The sequence below is a fragment of the Rhododendron vialii genome, chromosome 10a (genome assembly GCF_030253575.1).
Source record: "Rhododendron vialii isolate Sample 1 chromosome 10a, ASM3025357v1".
Classification (NCBI taxonomy): domain Eukaryota; kingdom Viridiplantae; phylum Streptophyta; class Magnoliopsida; order Ericales; family Ericaceae; genus Rhododendron; species Rhododendron vialii.
The window spans coordinates 7799740-7819201 of NC_080566.1; the positions used below are offsets into that span (position 1 = coordinate 7799740).

General features: G+C 38.4%; 2 protein-coding genes across 5 annotated transcripts; both read left to right on the forward strand.

Moving 5' to 3' along the window:
- The first annotated feature begins 436 nt into the window (after positions 1-436).
- LOC131304624 (NADPH-dependent diflavin oxidoreductase 1) lies at positions 437-14726 on the forward strand. Of its 4 annotated transcripts, XM_058331940.1 has the most exons (12): positions 437-1078; positions 2715-2792; positions 2871-2975; positions 4261-4352; positions 5993-6177; positions 8063-8160; positions 9137-9211; positions 9358-9468; positions 10300-10419; positions 12151-12270; positions 12921-13143; positions 13781-14726. In XM_058331940.1, exons 1-12 carry the CDS (start codon positions 941-943, stop codon positions 14308-14310), a joined length of 1875 nt encoding a protein of 624 aa, XP_058187923.1. In that variant the 5' UTR covers positions 437-940; the 3' UTR covers positions 14311-14726. The 4 variants fall into 4 exon arrangements, with proteins under 4 accessions (XP_058187923.1, XP_058187924.1, XP_058187925.1 ...); XM_058331941.1 differs by lacking the exons at positions 437-1078; positions 2715-2792 and having other exon boundaries at positions 2957-2975; positions 4261-4357; XM_058331942.1 differs by lacking the exons at positions 437-1078; positions 2715-2792; positions 2871-2975; positions 4261-4352; positions 8063-8160.
- Positions 14727-16638: 1912 nt separating this feature from the next.
- On the forward strand, positions 16639-18198 carry LOC131302830 (uncharacterized). The gene has a single exon (XM_058329624.1). The coding sequence runs from the start codon at positions 16639-16641 to the stop codon at positions 18196-18198; it is 1560 nt and encodes a 519-aa protein (XP_058185607.1).
- Positions 18199-19462: the final 1264 nt, after the last annotated feature.

Genomic DNA, 19462 nt, shown 5'->3' on the forward strand with positions numbered 1-19462 from the left:
GAGAGAGAGAGAGAGAGAGAGAGAGAGAGAGAGAGAGTGCCTCCAATAAAATTTGACACTTTTACTATTCCAACATTATGAAAAAATTAACTATATTTTTTAATCTGTAATGTTTTTTTATAAGTAATATGAATATTGTTTGATAGATTTTAATTTGTTCTATTAAATAAAGTTCAAAAAATTGTCTAAAACTATATGAATTAAATGATATATGCAATTTAAAAATAACACATATTCATCTAAATGCCAAACTTTATAAGACGGAAAGAGTACATTTTTCACACATTTTAAAATGGCTGTAACGCTACTTCCCTTGTGTATTTTTGGTACAAAAATACACTTACAGATAAATAACGTTAACAAAAAAAGAGCGACAAAATCATTTTCCGTTAAATTACTTTTTAAACCTTAGTGACAACACCGTTGTACTCAAAATTTTTAGGGACCTGGCCTAGTGGCCTGCCTCGTTAGGGCTTCGCGAGCAAACGACTGATCCTTGGAGTTGGAAGTGAGACGGCACTCCTTCAACTCCACCGCCATCGACGCCACGTTTCGCCGGAAACTCTGCTTTCTCTCACTCAAATTCTTCAGCAACGGATCATTATCTCTCGCCGCCATCTGTACTGCTGGGCTCTCAGTTACCCAAACACCGGAGGCCGTTGATTTTCTGAGGACCGACGGTGTGCTGATGCTGCGTGAATGCACTGTACCAAATCCCCCTCCCCAAATCTAGTCGCCTGAGAGAGAGAGAGAGAGACCCAAGTGGGTGTAAAGCCACGCTTTTGTTGCTTGAGCGACGCTACTTTCGTGTTGGTCCAACTCGACATGTCGGTCTATAGCTAAAGCCCAACCGCCCTCCAACCCAATAAAGCCCCTCACCTCTCTCTCTCTCTCTCTCTCTCTCTCTCTCTCTCTCTCTCTCAGCAAGGGGAGCAGGGACATGGAAGACAAGGCTAAGCTACTGATCCTATACGCCTCACAAACAGGCAATGCAATGGACGCAGCCGAGCGTCTAGGTCGCGAAGCGGAGCGCAGAGGCTGCCCCGTCGCCGTCCTTTCCACCGACGAGTTTGACGCCGTAAGTCCCAAACCTTTTCAACTGACAATTAGAAACTGCTAATTTTATGATTTTTCTTATTTATGCACTAGAGAAAATCGACACGCGTTCGCCTAAATTAATTTGTCTTGAAGAGCGTTATATTGTTTAGTTTTTCTGATCTCTCGTTTAACTTCGTGTCAAAATTTGTGGGTTAATGATTAGTGTCTACGATGAATCAGAAAAAGTACCAAAATGTGGGCTGAAATTCAAGTTTAGATAGGATGACGACAATTGAGACAGATGTTTCAATTTTTTATTTTATTTTTGTCATTAATGGTTTGTTTTCGTCTTTTGGACCGTAATTTTTACTTTTAGACCTGTAGATGGAAATCTAACAAAATTCATAAAAGATGAACAAAAATATCGTAATAAATAAATAGGCCAAATGGTCCCAGATTATCTCAATGAGTAGAGATGAATTCTATGTGCTGTTTTATTGCATTTGGCTCTGTTTTCTCGGTAATTTAACATCATGTTGAACGGATATTGCTTAGGTTTTGTCATTGGTAGGACCTATTTGAAGGATTCCACTAAAGTAGTAAAGGGAATCTAGGCATTTGGGTTTTTTTAGTGCTTCAAACTACACATGACAAAAACACTAAAAGGCTACATGAGGAATGCACTTATAAAAATGTGGAGTGGAAAAACCATTTCCCACAATTTTCATGGTTGTTTGACCACCTGTGGTTTGTGGACCAATGTGCGTAGTTAACGCCGTTGAGAACTTGTAAAATGTTCATTGATCTAATGAGCAAACTATACACATAAGGAGAGAAAATAACAACAGAAATGATTTTATGTTTGATTCTTACCAAGTGAAGGGGTAGCCTAAAGAAAAAAAATCAACCTTCTCATCACAAATCCAGTAAAAAGGTTGAAATAAACTCATTGAAGAAACAACACTTCAAACTGCCTCCAGGTAAACATAGGTTGGGTCTTTCCCTATTGATTTTAGATAAATAAGATATATTCAACAACATACATGCATACATGCATACTTGCATAGATATACATAGATGTGCGTTCACTGTATGTACACATAGATTATGCATACATACACGAGTAGATATACGTGTACTATATTGAAGTCAGACTAAAGATTAAACCCACCGCCAGAAATTCATTTGTGGCCGTGCTCTGAAAATTCAGTTGAGAAGCAAAATCCGAACGACCACCAAAAGCATAAAAATCCCAAAGCATATTGTCTCTCTATCTATAGGGGTCATGGAATTTTTTCCAATTTTTATGACCCTAATTAAACATTCATCGGATATATAATCCCACAAAAAATGGGACTTATAATACCATGATGTGTGTGTTACTGTTAATCACATCGCTATTACTCCGATAATACTACCTATACCTTGGAATTGTAATAGTCCAGTCAAATAAATGGGCCCCAAATGTTCAGCAATTCAAAATAATTTCAGTTGCTGTGTATTTCCCTGATTAAATTGACAAGTATACAATCAGCTGAATGTTTGCTAACAATCGTCTGCAAATCTGATTCCTAGCGACTGTAACATAGGACATATGCTTTAAACCGGGACAATTTTTCTCAGAAAGAACTTGATCATTAGCGTTGCATGCATGTTTTCTTGTGTGATAATTTCAGAGTTCCTTGCGAGATGAGAAGATTGTAGTTTTTGTTGTTTCCACCACTGGGCAGGGAGATCCACCAGATTCCTTGAAGGTTGGTGCTTTCCCATAGGAATACCAATTCATGCAAATCTCAGGTGTTCCTTCTTTAATGTCAATTTTCTTTTCGTAGGTGTTTTGGAGGAAACTCTTGCAAAGAAATCTGGCTAAAGATTGGCTAGAAGGAGTAAACTATGCTGTGTTTGGATTGGGTGATTCAGGTTACCAGAAATACAATGTAATGACTCTACAGTTCTATTTATAATTGCAGAATTACAGTACCTCTTTCTCTCTATGTAAACTGCTGACTTTTTATGCTGTTCTGTGTTCTACTTATCCAAATCTTTGTAATTGGCATCAACTCTAGGAATACAGATATGCGTTTTCCTCCCTAGTCTTTTGATTGATGAAAACCTTTTTTCTTTTGGCACGACCTATGGAGCAACTTAGACAGAATGAAAAGGCCGAAAAGTCTTTCCATACTTGGGCTGGGACTGTCGAAAGTTTGAGAATCAATTATGATTTGCTTGTTTACTCGGGGGTTTACTTTTTCCTTTAGAGATGTGAAATAATAATGTCCTACACGCCAAAATAGGCCATTTCGAGAGAATTTTGGAAGCTCCTCCCATCAGATGCCCAAATAAGGTGCTTGCAAACGAGGAGAGCATTTGATACCATAATAACTTGTTTACTCGGGGGTTTGTTTTTACAAAGTGGACGCTTATTAAGGGACAATCCAAAATAATTGAATACTAGACTCTAAAAAAGGGACGGAGGGAGTATACAATATTATATGTCCACTATATATGCGTATAGAGAAGATTGACTGATAATTGAGAGAGCAGAGATGAGAGGAGAGGAGAGAGAAGAGACTGATGATTGAGGTTATACATGTGCTATTTTCGTTTCTGGTGATTGATAGAGGAGAGATTTATGATCAACTGAAGTCAAGGTTGGAGGAGTGAAAGTAACACGTTTAACCTAGCTTTGATCCTATGGTTGTGATTAAAATTGAGAGAGGCATGCCTTTTCTCGCCTTTATGCCTTTCTCACCTAGACGTGCGTTGGTTGCGCTTCATTGAAGGCACCTCGCCTGGGCTCAGTCCAGGCGTGGTTAGCGCCTTGATGCACCCTTTGACAACTATACCTAGGTGATGTGGGACTTCACTGCATACCCTCCTCAAAGCGCAACGTGCTCACTCGGCAGCACCTGACGCGTGCAGGCCAAAGGAACGCACCCTACCCATCTCCGTACCTTGCTCTGATATCGTGTAACGGTCTTGGGTATAACTCAACCCCAAAAGCTAGCTATTGAAGTGAGAGTGCCCTCACCCTTATATACTTTATAGTTCATATTACTTTGGTACCTAGGCTATGTGTGCATCGTGTTGAAGTATAACGTCTGACTGTTGCCAACTACTGAGCTTTCCTTTCATTAGAGTATTGCAATTGTACACTTCCAGAATGAAGTAAGAATCTTATCTATTGCTTTTAGTTGAAACGTTTTGTCGTTTTTGTTGCAGTTTGTTGCAAAGAAGCTGGATAAAAGACTTTCAATTCTCGGAGCAACAGCAATAATTGAAAGAGGTCTGGGAGACGATCAGCATCCTTCAGGGTAAGGTTAGGTCCTTAAGGTTGGATAGAAAAATGCTCCATGATTTGACAGATCAGAATTGTTTTTGTTGGTTTAGAATATTGGTTTTGGGGTTTTCAGATTTTACAGGGGTAATAGATAATGTTAAATGTACGAATTTGACGACTCCCACATGACATTTGTGATTGGAGTTTTTCTTCTTCTTTTGTAGTACTCAATGCTAATGTTATGTATTGGTTTCTCGGGTCTCGGCAATTAAAGTGCTATTTTTTCTTCTTGTGCTTGCATAACTGATATAGGAATTAGGAGATGCACCTTTTTCTATTACCAATGTTGAAACAAAATGGTTGGGTGTTGAATCAATCTGGTGGAAGGCTATGTTAATTATGTTAATTATCTTTTTCTTATTTCTTTTTTCCCCGTTCCTGGTTTTTCCTCATTGCCTTTATTTTTTGTTACTCTATCGATATATTCGTCAACGCCATAAGGGAGAACTGCTCGTCATTTCTATGAGTATGTCCAAGTGGGTCTTCTGTGCTGAATGTTGGTAGGAGTTTGAGTTTTCTTGAGGAGTTTTTATGGGAGGTGGTTGCTTCACTATTTAGCTTATGTTGAAAACTTGAAATATTGATTTTGTATTTCGTTTAGAAAATATTGTTCGATCATGTTATCTTTAAATGGATAATAGGTGGGCAGCTAACCCACCTGGCTAGGTCAACAGTTTAAGGTTGTCATGGGACCAATTGTGTATCCGAAGTCTTGCAATCAACTTACCTGGTACCTGCGGCTTGTTGGTTGTTGTAGCTATCTAGGGTTCGCTAACTGGGGTTGGTCCAAAGTGGCTAGTGGCCTTGCTTTCATGCCTTGGAGGGTTTCCTCGTTACCAGAAAGAGATAAGTGCCCCGTGGGTATTGATATGTGTATTCAAAGGAAAACCAAGGTGCAAATATTTGTGAAACCTCAGGATTGCCTTATGTTGATATAAGTTTGTTGGGTCTTTCAGAATTGGGTGCTGCAACCTTTAGGAAAATAAATCAAAGAGTTCAGCACTCACTATTGAATGCTGAACGCGAACATAGAACAAATTTTATGTGCAAAGCCCCAGATGAAGTGATCCTTGGAGGATTAGAATTCTACATGTAAAATTGATTGGAATTTTTCAGCCTTGTTAGTTTTGCTCTGAAGTTTTCACTTCCTAAATTTTGAACTTCTTGAAATAGTCTCAGTTTATTGACATTACATGGTGATATGCAATAATGCAATGTACCTTAAGAATTGTTACTGGGTTTTCTTTTAAGACATACGAGGACAAGGTGCTAAAACTTTAAAATTTGTATATAAACTGCTGTACATTCGTACTTCTTTTGTTTTGGATCTGTAATATATTTCCTTCAATGCTTGCGGTGGTTCGATTTAAGATTCTCTCTCTGTTAGATCATAGGTAGCAACTGCTGAAGCCTTCTCTCTCTCTCTCTCTCTCTCTCTCTCTCTCTCTCTCTCTCCAGTCACCAGCTGAAGCATTTCCTCTAGTTTTTGTAGGACAATCTTGTGGGTTGTATGTATTTCAGTTGTGGATTCCTATCCAGTTTGACTGAGGTGTGTTTTATGCTTCCATGTTATTTTAACAAAAGATAAATGATACATTTTGTTCCCATTGATAGGTATGAAGGTGCTCTGGATCCTTGGATGTCCTTTTTCTTGAATACTCTTTATGAAAAGAATCCAAAGCTCTTCCCAAAAGGTCCAGATTTTGTGATTCCAGATATGGATTTTATGGATCGACCCAAGATTGAAATCGTGCATCATGATGCTGACAAAGTTGTTTCACACTACTCAAATGATGCAGGTAACTTGCTCACTTGAAACTGTATCTGAACTTGCATGATATAATTCCTTGGTAATTTGTCTGTTGTTTATCAGTTTTTTCTGATACTACTTGCCATTGCATATCCTGAGTAGAGTCCACATCTTTTTCTCCACCTTAATCGATGTACTAATGCAATTTCCAGGAATTTAAGGAGACGCAACAAAGTACCTACCAAAAAGGAAAAAACGAGAAAGAAAGGAGACTCGACACAGTGGTTTAACCCATGCTTAGTGAGAACTCAAAACAGAGACATAACAACTCTGGTGTTGGCCGAGTGATAACCAAATCAAACCAAAGCTTAGCTTTTGTCCAATTAAATTGAGGCCAACTACGTGAATCCTTTTTCGCAATTCCGATCTATCAAGACTTGTTGGTTCAACCAAATGTTTAAATGCAAAAATGAAAGTACAAAGAACCTGCATCAGAAGCTGAGATGGCTGACTTGACTTAAAGTTGGGCATATCGTGTCTGGCTTTCTAACTTTGTATGAAGTGCCTGGTTTCTGATAATAGAAATCTGTCCACGGTGCAGCCAAAAAGACAAAGAAGATAAAAGTGGTAGTTGATAAATTCTCAGGCATTAGTATTTTTTTAAAGCCACGTTCGATAATCTTGTTCCTCGGCTTAACAGCCAGCCATTTGAGAGTGGTTATAAATCTTATTTAGAATTCATGAGGTGAAATCTCTTATGAGCAAACTGAGGGCTTTGTGGTAGTGACACTGCTAGTGACCCAGACAGAAGCAACTCCACCATATTAAACTTGATATCTAAATTCATTTGTGGTTGAGGTCCTCCATTTGTGCTCAAGTCTTATTGCTTTCTAGAAAGTGTGTTTTATCTCCAAGGTTTCTGTTACATACTGTTAAAGACTTAAAGTTCAATCTCAAACTACAATTTCGAAATTGGCATGTATAGAGGTGTATTTGGACCAGGGTTTCGAATCGTTGTATCAACTATCAAGCGTTTTAAAGTATGCAGGCAAGTATTGACCAACATGAAAGGAAAGACATGTCTAGTACTTATCAAAAAAAAAAGAAAAAGAAGAAAGACATGTCTAGTGACTGCTTGGTTTGTAAATTCCTAGTGTATCCTTGATATATTCCTAGCCAAGATTTCTGTCTTATGGAAATGATTCTGTTGCTGAGGTTTCATGCTTCTAGCCTGTGGTTAAGAGGACTACCGTTGCTTACCATTTTTAAAGTCTACAAGTACCGACCGACTGAGGTTGTAGATCTTAGTTTGAAAATTTAAGAGGACTACCATTGCTTACCATTTTTAATGTCTACAAGTACCGACCGACTGAGGTTGTAGATCTTAGTTTGAAAAATATAAGACAATAAGGATTCAGGTTGCCAAAGCTATGCTTCTCGCACTATGCAAATATTTAGAATTTCCCTCATTCTTGGCAAAAACCAATCTTTGTTTTGTTGAAATCATTGGCTTTCCATTTCAAATTGGACCGTACCCTTTATGTTCCCTCAGAAGCTCCTCATATTCATAGTTTCCCGGGACTGGCTGAGAAAATTAACATCTAGGCAGATGGTGTAGGACTTTTCGCCTGAGTTCGTAGCTAATCAGTAAGCACTAGCTAGTGTAGCTGCCCTATTCTCTCCTTGGATAACAGGGCATCCAGCTGACACGTACACATATTAGGCTATGCAACTTATAGCTAATTAACCTTTCAGTGGTTGTAAAGTGGACAAATCTTCACTGCAACTTGGCACTTTAAGCCTAGAAACCAACTGGAACTTAGAATGTGTAAGCCTTGTGGTTTTCAGAAATAGAAAATAAAGAATTATTCATTGCATGATTTCCTGACAATGTGTTTCCTTACTGATAAAAAAATCTCGGGTAATTGTCTTAGATTTGAGGTTTATTGAGATGCAAATTGAGAGGGCTCGCTCAATGTCCCCCGGAAAACTTTCTCATGACAAGAAGAGGCCTGACTGCTTTCTAAAAATGGTTTGTGATCGTTTTTCTTTTACTGTGTATGTTGATGTTTTTTTTGATGTTTAACAATATTCTCTCCAAAAGGAGTTCATGTATCAGTCAATGTCGTGTGCAGTAAATTCTAGATATTCATATAGTAGGTTGGTTTATGATGGTAAGCTTTTGCGAAGTATTATTGGCGGTTACTTGGATACTATATGAAAAATGAAATGGTGATAAGACGTTCAATTTCTTTCGGCCTTTCTGAGCTGTGTTCTGTTTTTTTTTTAATCAGCGATGCTATGTTCTGTTGTTGGCATTAGTTTTGAGCATCTCAAGAACCACAATGATACTATAAGCTCCATATGTGGGAGGACATCCTGTGGTTGCCATTATTAATTGGTCTTATTGTCTTTGGAGACATTTCAGACTTCAGTTAGATGAAACTAAAATAAAAGTTATTCCCTAGTTCGCTGATTACCTTTTATGTCCACTATTTTAGGTTAGCACTCTCTTGACTTGTTCACTTCTCTACTTAAGATGGGAGAGATTTGAGAATGCAGTATTAACCATGCAGAAAACATATGCCCACTTGTCATGTTCAGTGTTTTCGCTTTCGCTCAGACATCAAAGTTCGTATTAAGTGATTTTCTTTAGAAAGTTGGCTAATGTGTGGAAAGACACAATTTGCTACCCACAAGGATGATGCCTGGTTTGACGATAGTACTCTTTCCACTGTAGCACTATTAATGGTCCCTGTGTGGTGGATTGAGTGTCATTCTCTCTCTCTCTCTTTCTCTCTCTCTCTCTCTCTCTCTCTCCCTCTCCCTCTCTCTCTCTATCTATCTATATACATAGATAAAATGTGTGTTTGTGTGTGACAGACTCACACACCAACCCATTCACACAAATCTATGATCTTGAGGTATCTAATGAGTTATAATTCTAAGTACCATTTTATATTTATTGACTTGTACCTGTTTTAATTGTTTGAAATTCAACACTGTAGACAAAAAATCATGCATTAACTATAGCAAGCTGTGGAAAAGATGTTCGCCACTTCGAATTCGAGCCTTGTTCATCTGTAAGGAAGAAGTTCTCTTGATCCTTAAATCAAGTCAATTCTATGAAGTTTTTTATTATAAATCAATCCAAATATGAGATTAAAATGCTGCTTAAAATGCAACCTGATTCTTCTTTGCAGTTTGACTTTTATTCTCTGCCTTTCAGATTATTGAATATGAGGTTGGTGATGTTCTTGAGATACTCCCTGGTCAAGATCCTGCTGCAATTGATGCTTTCATACAGCGCTGTAATTTGAATGCAGATGCATATATTACAGTACGTAATTTTCTTGCATGTCAGTTGCCTGGAGGATTTTCATCATTTTTTTTACTTTGATTTTTTCTTTGAACATTTTATTTCATCTTGGGTGGTACATATTCTTGCTGTGTATCATTACATTTATCAATGCATCCTGTTGGAGATTACATTGATTTTATAGTGTACATTATATATAAATGCATCTCTCTCTCTCTCTCTCTCTCTCTCTCTCTCTATATATATATATATATATATATATATATATATATTCTCTCTCTCTCTCTCTCTCTCTCTCTCTCTATGTGTGTGTGTGTGTGTGTGTGTTCGCGCGCTTGAATCCTGTGCAACTGCTGAGATGTTATGTGAAAGGAATGCAGTTTAATATACCTGTATGTCGGATACATGTGTCGCGGGATGAAGGTGGCAAGGTGCTAGTATGACATTCAGGGTTGGATTTTTTCATTTCAAACTTTAGGCCTAACCTTTATAGAAAAGTACCTGGTGTAAAATGGAATAGCAGATTCATCCAAGTCAATCTCGCGTCGTTGGGTAGTACTTCGTGGAATTAAAGCAAAGGACAAGCTTGTTCCTGGCCATGAAAAAAGAAGTGGCATTGTGAACACTATCCTCATTTCTTTGAATTCTCTTTTATCATTATCCTCATTTCTCTTACTCTATTTACTTGAGGCATCTGGGCGCTCTTTATCTTCTCGTTATTTTCTTTTGGCTATGGTACTATCACTTAATGATGTTGCCCTTTAATCTCAGTTTACTTTCAGTAGTGCTGGACAGATAGGTTTTTTTTTTGTTATTAACATGAAATGTGACTGAATGATTCACTGTTTTTAGGTCCATCCCAGGGGTACAGAGAATCAACGTCGTGATTCAAAGATCTCCATGAAATTAAGGACTTTTGTGGAGCTTACAATGGACGTTGCATCAGCCTCCCCCCGTCGCTACTTCTTTGAGGTAAAAAAATATCTTAACTTCTTTTGTGTATGTATTGCAAATATCTTTAGTAATATTTTAAGCTTTTATCGTTTGGCATGTTTTGGCTCCTTTATAATACTGGTCATTTGGTAAAGTATCGATCCTTTTTCCATCAATTGATGCCCAGTAGTTACCTTTGATTTCTCTGGGAATCAGCGTTGATATGCTTTTTTCTTGTTTGAACAACCTAAGTTTGAGGCTCCATTGGGATGAACAGCTGCATTTTATTTGGCTTCTAATATGTCAACTGTTCTCAGATGAGCATTATTTCATTTGATTACTTTAATGATTTAAATGTTCCCTATACATTTATGTATGTTGTTGGTTGTTGCACTTAAGCAGCATTGTTATTGTACTTAAATCCAGGGATGGCAATAGTGACCTGCCTCACTGTTAAGACTGGGCTTTCTCCATTTCCTTAAAGGTTCCAGTTCAGCGTCGGGATTACACATGAAAACCCAAGTAGGGGATGATGGAGCAGGGATTGTTCCAGAGGTTTTCGCCGTATTAGCTAAAAATTTAATATAGTGTCTGTCCCGATTCCCACACACTTGCAGTCTTGCAGACATAGCTAATTTATGGAGGAATGTGACAAATAGCAACTTGGTATGGTAGCGACGTGGACAAAAACTTTGAGTGCTGCTTAGATTTTGAGTGTTCTACAGTGAATTCTTGCAACTCCTCCTCTACAGATACATTTCACACTTTCTGCACGTGATATACTCAAAGAGATATCTGGGTGTATACGTAGAGAAAATGTAATGGATGGAAATCCAAAACTAGAACCCCGAACGCAAGGAACTGAAGCAAGCAAGAGAGGGAGAGGGAGGGTGTATACGCATAAACTATAATCGTTTATGCATCTGTAATGGTCTGCAGTGTTTTCTACCCTGAGGATATCGTTTACCGATTCTCGGTGTTATTGTAATGTTTGTCTTTGTCACAAGGGTAGTTTAAAGGTCATGCTTCGTTCTTGCTGTTGTAGGACTCACTGTGTGATACTGTAGAATAGATAAGACAAAATAAAACTAGTGTTAACCAACAATGATTATAAGTTGGTACAAACAAAACTACAGACTGATTACAAGATAAAATACTTCCAAAAAACCAACGTATTGACTATGTTGCCTATATTTACAGCAGAAAACAGAGAACAAAAATGGAAATTTGTACGAAATAAAGAAAATAAAGGAAAGAGGGAGAATGTTGACACCAAATATTTGTGGATGGTAGGAGGATAGAACTTTCCCGCGAAGCTAAATTCCATATCTTTGGCAGTATCTGTTTTAAGGGAAAGTGAGTCCTACAAGGGCAAGTTAACTTTCATTTTCCTTGGTCCCATCATTTTCCTGGTAACTAAACACTCTAAAATATGTGGGAAAGTTAACTTTCCCATCCTTTAATGGGGCCTAAGTAACTATTACCCAGAGAATATATTTTACATGTCTTCCTTAGTTGATGTAGATTTGCTCTTGTAGGCAGGTGGATCTCTAACATCAGAATTAGCTACTACGACCTACTACGACTTTTTTTGGTGAAGGAATTTCACTCTTCGTATCCAACCATGAAAGCAAATTTCTTTGCATCTTTGTAATTTGATTGTGGAAAAATATTAGGAACATGTTATCTGAGTTCTTACCTACCTGCTTTCACATCAGCTGCACAATCATAGTGTGCACTAAAGTGATCAACCTTTCCTGATATCTTCAGGTAATGAGTTACTTTGCCAGTGCTGAACATGAGAAGGAAAGGCTTCAATATTTTGCCTCGCCTGAAGGAAGAGATGATTTATACCAATATAACCAGAAGGAAAGAAGAACTGTTTTGGAGGTACACAATTGCTCATCTTCCTCTAGAGACCAAGGTGCTTATATTTTCTTCTCCTTTTCATGTTGGTTTTTCCTTGAAATGAAACTTTGAGGTTCATTGATTATAGGTGTTTATGCTTTCTGAACCTTGATGAAGTCTCTATGGATCTGCCCTAATCATTTGCATTTATGAAAGCTTGCATGTCAGAGTATACCTTTATATGGGTAAGGAATATTTCCAGGATAGATAAAGTGGTTTGTTCTACAAACATCCTTGTTAAAATTCAAAGCAGGACACTTCTGCATTGACACAAAATGTCTTTGCCCAAAATGCGTACGAGTCATGACTATGTTGTCCAGAAATCCTGCAATTGTCATTTTTGCTAGGATAATAGTGAATGAAATTGAGATGTAGCCATTTCATATTACTGTCTTCTGAGTTTGGGAACAATCTCTGCAAAGACTAAATAGGAAACGCTAGGTGTTAGCAAAAGGTGTATCAGATGTGCCGATTTAGCAAAATGGTGGAGAAATCCTCGTGAGCATGGATCTTTCTTATCACATCGAAATTGGGTGATTCTACTGATTCTGAAACAGTTAAATCCCAGTCATAAAAAATGTAAAAGCCCACTAATGTTGTTATTCTTTGGCAAATTGCTATCTTTTCTCTAGGTATTAGAGGATTTCCCTTCTGTGCAAATGCCATTTGAATGGCTCGTGCAGCTAGTTCCTCCATTAAAAACGAGGGCATTTTCTATTTCATCTTCTCATTCAGTTCATCCCAATCAAGTACACTTGACGATTAATGTGGTATCGTGGACAACACCTTTCAAGCGGAAGCGAACTGGTCTTTGCTCAGCATGGCTAGCCGGACTTGATCCTGAAAATAGTTCTGGTATGTTAACAAGAAGTGATCTTTGCTATTTCGATCGCATTTGGATGACCAACTTTGTTACTCTTTCCGTCCCACTTTGTTATGCCCTTATTTCTTCTTGGGATGTCCCAAAATGATGTGCTTGTTTCAAAACTTGCCATTTTACCCCTCATTTCCTTTTAAATTTAAAAAGGTTAAAATTCAAATTTTAAATCTAAGGCGCCATGCTCTCCCATAAGAAAAGAAGTACATAGTACTCTTAGCTTAATTAATGCATGCTGAGTTCTAATACAACCACGGAATGGAATCAACATGGAAATTTGGCTCCAATTTTAATATTCTATCAAAGGGCTAAAATGGTAAAATTGATAAAAAGTCAATGTAATTATGATGTTCTCTTAAATTAAGGGGAAGTTAAAATAGGCACAACAAATTGGGACGGAGGGAGTATCACTCAAGAATGCTCATATGACCACATTGTGGTTTAATATGGCACACCGCACACCCGGTTGGATATTATTGAGATTCATTTGAGACCCGCGTTACCAATGAATGTGTCAGTGCCATATCAGATTCTAAAGAAAATGTGGTAACAAGACTCATTGGTATCACTTTCTTCCACTTTATACTGCTGACCCTATATTCCTTTGAAAAACAGGAGTCAATATACCAGCATGGTTTCACAAAGGTTCCCTTCCTCCTCCACCACCATCACTTCCCCTCATTCTCCTTGGACCCGGAACTGGTTGTGCGCCTTTCCGAGGATTTGTCGAGGAAAGAGCCTTACAGAGTAAATCTGGACCCATCGCTCCCATTCTTTTCTTCTTTGGTTGCCGAAACAAGGATAACGACTTTTTATACAAAGATTTTTGGTTGTCCCATTCACAAAATGGTGGGGTCCTCTCAGAAGATAGAGGTGGAGGCTTCTATGTTGCCTTCTCCAGAGACCAGCCAAACAAGGTTTATGTGCAACACAAGATGCGGGAACAAAGCAACAGGGTGTGGAATCTGCTGTGCGAGGGTGCAGCCATCTATGTTGCAGGTTCATCAACCAAAATGCCGGCGGATGTTATGTCAGCATTTGAGGAAATCATATCAAATGAGAGTGGGGTTTCCAGCGAAGCTGCCATCGGGTGGATTAGGGAACTGGAAAAGGCACGTAAGTATTATGTGGAAGCTTGGTCGTGAGATGTCTGCTCCCTTTTTCATTCTAGTGGCAATTCTGGTAGTTGGAAAGTCAGAAACTAGCCTTGTTCTGTTGATCTTAAAAGGATCTTGGCTTTATCGGGGAGCAAATGAATACAAAAGTGTTATTTCTATTCACATCAAGACCTGAGTACCTGATACCGATTCTGGAGAAAAGTTTTGACCTGACGTAAGAAGTTTTTGACGGCATTGGTGAATGAATAGGTAGTTTTTTTTTTTCCCTCGATCCTCGAATGAATAGGTAGGTAGTTAGATAATTGTTGCAAGTGATCTGAAGTTGGATGTAATAACCGTGTATGCCTTTTGGGACTGGGTTTTGGTTGCTACTCTTTGAACTTGGATTCGAACACACCATAAGAAAATCTGGAAATAATTCAATTTATACTTCAACCTTTCTAGGCTTGAATTTTTTTTCCTGAGTGTATATTTTACCATTACATTGTGGAACCATAACTTTCTATAAATTGGCAGGAATTGTGGTTCCTTTTTGAGAATGTTCAGTTGTTGAGAATATCTTCAATTGAAACATTTCTTTGTTTCTGTGGAAGTCGTACGACACAATTTCTCCAGAAATTATCTCCGAGCTAAAGCCAACGTCGTCGCCAAATGATAAGTTTGCAAATTCGAAGCACATCTATACTAGTATACTATAAGCAAGTGAGTGTGTGTCTTCCAAGCCTCCGAACCCCCAGTCCTAATTTTTTCTACTTTTAATTTTTTTTTTTTTTTTGAGAGAGAGAGAGAGAGGGTAAGTTTTATTAGATGGCAAAGATAAATAAATATTATGTTTTTTAGTTTTTGAATTTATCTTATTTGCACTTTAAAATTTTAATTCATAACAACAGATATATGTTTCCCATGCATAAAATGCAAATACGCTCCATGACGGAGCCCCGGCGCCCAGCTCAGCTGCAGAGCCCTAGCCTGATCTGAGAAGTGCGTCTTCGGTTTGGATAGATTTCATTCAAGAACGCCGTTGTCCCTGGAAAAAATATTTCTGCTATTTCTTTTATCAATTAGCGTTGAGCTCGTTCGATACGTGGGACCAGAAAAAACACCACTATGATTTCTTTTCTGTCCCGTGCAGTGAATGAGCACAACGCTAGTTGGATAATATGGAAGTGACTTCTCCTTTCACAGGATATACAAATAGTAAGGCTACCTCCCATAAATCAGTGTTTTTGTATTTATTTAAGGATATGGGCAATGTTTATCCACTTTTTAAGTGGGTGATATAATATCGGATTCTAATTTTACTCACAAGTCATAAAATATATTGATATTTCACTTAATATAATAGATAACTTGCGATTTCCATCCGGACGGACGGAAAAAAGTTTTTGTTTGGTTAGCAAAAAAAAGATAATGGAAAGAGAAAATGATAGGAAGTGAAATAAAAAAGGGAAAAATGTATTATTTTCCTACCATCCATCCATTTGATAAGAATGAAAGTTTTGCAAAAAAAAAAAAAAATAGTACTAGGAAAAAGATTCTATCATTGCTTTTTTTTTTTTCCTGGTGCAACGGAAATGACTTCTATCAATGTTTGAGAAGGACGAGAGTTACAAAAAAGTTGTACAAAATAAGAAGAGAAAAAGGTGGAGGGAATATAGGATAAAAAAGAAAGTAATGCTAATTGTTGTTGATTTTATTTTCTTGCATGTTTGTGAGAAAAAATAACCCAAGTTTATTGGCTTGGGTTGTACAAGAAAGTTTATTTTCCATCACATTCTTGCTAAGTGAACACAAAAAAGTATCTGCTAATCAAATGGACCAGTGAAAAAAAAAACCGACATATGCTAATTAAAGCGTAAGACGTAAGTCGATATTTCAGTATATTTCCTTTTTCTTTTTCTTTTTTTCGAAATTGGGCAATCATCTATTTAATCCTTCTTTAAGTACAACTCCAATTAGGAACACAATGTTTGTATACCTTAGTGATAATACGTGTTTGTATTTAGTATGAGTTCTCCTGCATGCCTTCAAGATTCCTAACAATCTATGATTTGTCTACTCAGATATAGATATATTTACCAGCAATGCCTAGTAACACAATGTTAAAACATAAGTACTGACACAATTGCATCTAGAGCCGTTCAATGCACGTGAACCCTCATACATCGAACGGCTTCAAATGTAGTTGTGACCGAAATTGCGTTTTAACATTGTGTTCCTAGACTTTTTCTCATCTCCCTCCCCAAGTAACCTCTACGTACACACATAGCGCCGCCCTTATTGTGTGTATATATACCCCCATACCAAGCTCTGAACTAATGCAATTTCCCAAGTAACAACGTGCGAATATAAGAGATGATATTCAGAGAGTTGTATAAGATCAGAGAGAAGAGCAGTACTACCAAGGAAGACATGATCATACCCACGGGATATGTCTTCAGGCCTACGGATGAAGAACTTTTGATCCACTATCTCGACAGGAAGTGTAAGCATCTATCCCTGCCTTGCAATGTCGTTTTCGAGCGTCAGATTTACGGGGTTGGGGACAAAGCGCCATGGCAGATTTTCACCAAAGATGACCCGTGGACAGAAAATACCGTCTACGTTTACACAAGGTTGATAAAGGTCACCAAGAACGGCGACCGGGTGGCTAGAACGGCCGGTTGTGGCACATGGCATGCAGAGACCGGTCTTGAATGCGTAACAGATGATGAAGGTGGTGTTATTGGGTCCAAGAAGACGTTGTGTTTTCGGATCAATAACGAACCGGGTGTGATAGACGAGGAGGGCGAGAGAAGAGGCCACTGGATCATGCATGAGTACTCACTCGGCGATGGTAAGAGTTCTGCTGGGAAAGGAGAATATGTTCTTTGTAGGATAAGAAGAGTCGACAAGGACCCCAAGAAATCTGTGAGTAAAGCAAAGAATGTCGAGGCTGGTAGTGTTGACGACGACGTTGCTGTCCCGAAACCAGCAAAGCGTGCGTACTCACTCGAGGGTAGTAAGAGTTCTACTGGGAAAGGAGAATCTGTTCTTTGTAAGATAAAAAGAAACGCCTCAAGGTTCACCAAGAAATCTGTGAGGAAAGCAAAGAATGTATCTGTGAGGAACGCAAAGAATGTTGAGGCTGGTAGTGTTGACGACGACGTTGTAGTCCGTAAACCACCAAAGCGTGCTAGAACAGAGTTTGTGCCGGAACAGAAGTTGGATTGTGACATTGCTGCAGAACTAGAAACAGAAGTTGTTCCGCTTTCAGAGGATCTATTTGTGCAAGAACTGGATAATATGACGGGTGGTGATCCTAATTTAATGTTTGATCTTGAAGAATTCGTAGCACTTTTGGAAGAGGATAGGCAAGGAAGTTATTCACCAAGGCATTGCAACAGTGCTGCACCTGTTCGATCGGACCATACTACCGCAATATCCAATCCTAACTTTAACATTGCTGCGAAGTATTTTGAAGAACTAGAACCTGTAGTGGAGCAGCAACAAGGGTTTCCGCTTGACTTTGATGCGTTTGGTAATATATCTTCCACTACAGAAGTTGTTCCCTCAGGCCTTGCTTCGGTTCCAGAGATGGCACAGCCACCAAAGAGTTTCGACGATGAATGGAACCAGTACTTGAGTCCCAAGCTTATTGAGTGCTGGGGAGAAAATATTTCAAATACAGAAATCTCAGTGAGTGCAGAGGTTCTTCCTAGGTATCAAGAGAGTAATAGGTTCTTGCCTCCACACTCCGGGTTTGATGCCACAACAGAACCACCATCGCTGATATCTTCTGTTTCCAATAATATGCATGTTCAGTTGGAACCTGAAACAATAGAAGGGCTGAAAAACATGTCGTGGTCACTGGACAGCTTCCCTCATGGATATGGGGGTGAGATAGATCTGTTGCAGAGCAAGGAATGGAGCTAGCAACATACGTTGTTTAGGACGATATGTTTGTTGTCGTGTGTTTGTCACCAAAGGGGGAAAAAGGAAAAAAAGAAAAAAAGAAACTGGATCTGTAGAATTTAGTTTATTAGTAGGTCATTGAGTTGAGTCCATTCATCCTTCATTTGCAAGTAATCAAAATTTCAATTTTTATCAGTTATGCGATTTTTCTGTGCTTTGGAATGTTGAGCTTCTTCTATTTGCCTAATGGTTTCCTTCTTCTACTCTCCAATGGATCACTTTAGATCTTGCAAAACTTGTTAAAACATTAAACTCTCAACTGAATGTCAATGCCATCTCTATTTGTTTAATGGTTTGCTTCTTCTGTTTACCTATTTGTTTGCTTTTTATGTAAGGTATGTAGCAGCGCAGAATCACGACATACCAAAGGGATAGGACCGAGTTTCACTCTGTCATTTATTTGCTTCTTCTGCTTTGATTGGTTTTGTGGAAATGAGTTCATGATGGTAATTATTTCTTTGAAACTCGGAGAATCTCTCTTTATACTAGCTGTAATAGACTTGCCATTGCCAAACTAAATGGCAAAGCATATGCCTCTTTAAGCTGCATACTTGAAAAACAAATGTTTCCAAATTCCGAACCAAAAAGATGAGGAGAGCTGACATTCAAGAAAGAGATGCTGTGACAATCAGTTGTGACTTCCCGTTTTGAGGGAGTTGCAAAACGAATCACTTTAGATCGCGAAAAACTTAAGAAATTAAACTCCCAAGTTGCATTTTTTGATCCTTCTTTTTATTCATGGTTAATGTGGTTGGAATTTCTGGAAGTATCGAGCACTGATTAGATACTACTCTAATACTTACAGTCACCAATGATCTCATTTTCTTTACCGGCAATCTGCTTATCTCACTTACTGTGAACTTCAAATACGTTTACTCGTGAAGGGCCAAGGGTAAGTCCCTTAACCACTTTGTCTTTAGAACCAATCCTTCTCAGTTTTGGGGTCAATTTCAGCTCGTGGTTAGCGATGGGTGAACGTCGTTTAATTGAAGGTGAGTCAATGGTAAGGGATAGGAAGGGGTCACAATGTTCTTTATTTTTTCGCAAGGTAATTTATGCCAACCGGATTTGGTTATCTGGAGGTCACGTGAATACGCGACGAATGGAGTGAGGTCGTTGAGTGGACGAGACCACCCAATTGCATAGACGCCGATCATGTTATAAACTCCAATATAGACTGAAGTTTGAAGCAAGTTATTTAACTAATAAGGGCTGCAATTGTAAA

Coding starts and splice junctions, on each gene's coding strand:
- LOC131304624 (XM_058331940.1), top strand. CDS start 941: ATGGAAGACAAGGCTAAGCTACTGATCCTATACGCCTCACAAACAGGC. Junction 6,178..8,062: donor ACACTACTCAAATGATGCAG/GTAACTTGCTCA, acceptor TAATTGTCTTAG/ATTTGAGGTTTATTGAGATG. Junction 13,144..13,780: donor TGATCCTGAAAATAGTTCTG/GTATGTTAACAA, acceptor TTTGAAAAACAG/GAGTCAATATACCAGCATGG.
- LOC131302830 (XM_058329624.1), top strand. CDS start 16,639: ATGATATTCAGAGAGTTGTATAAGATCAGAGAGAAGAGCAGTACTACC.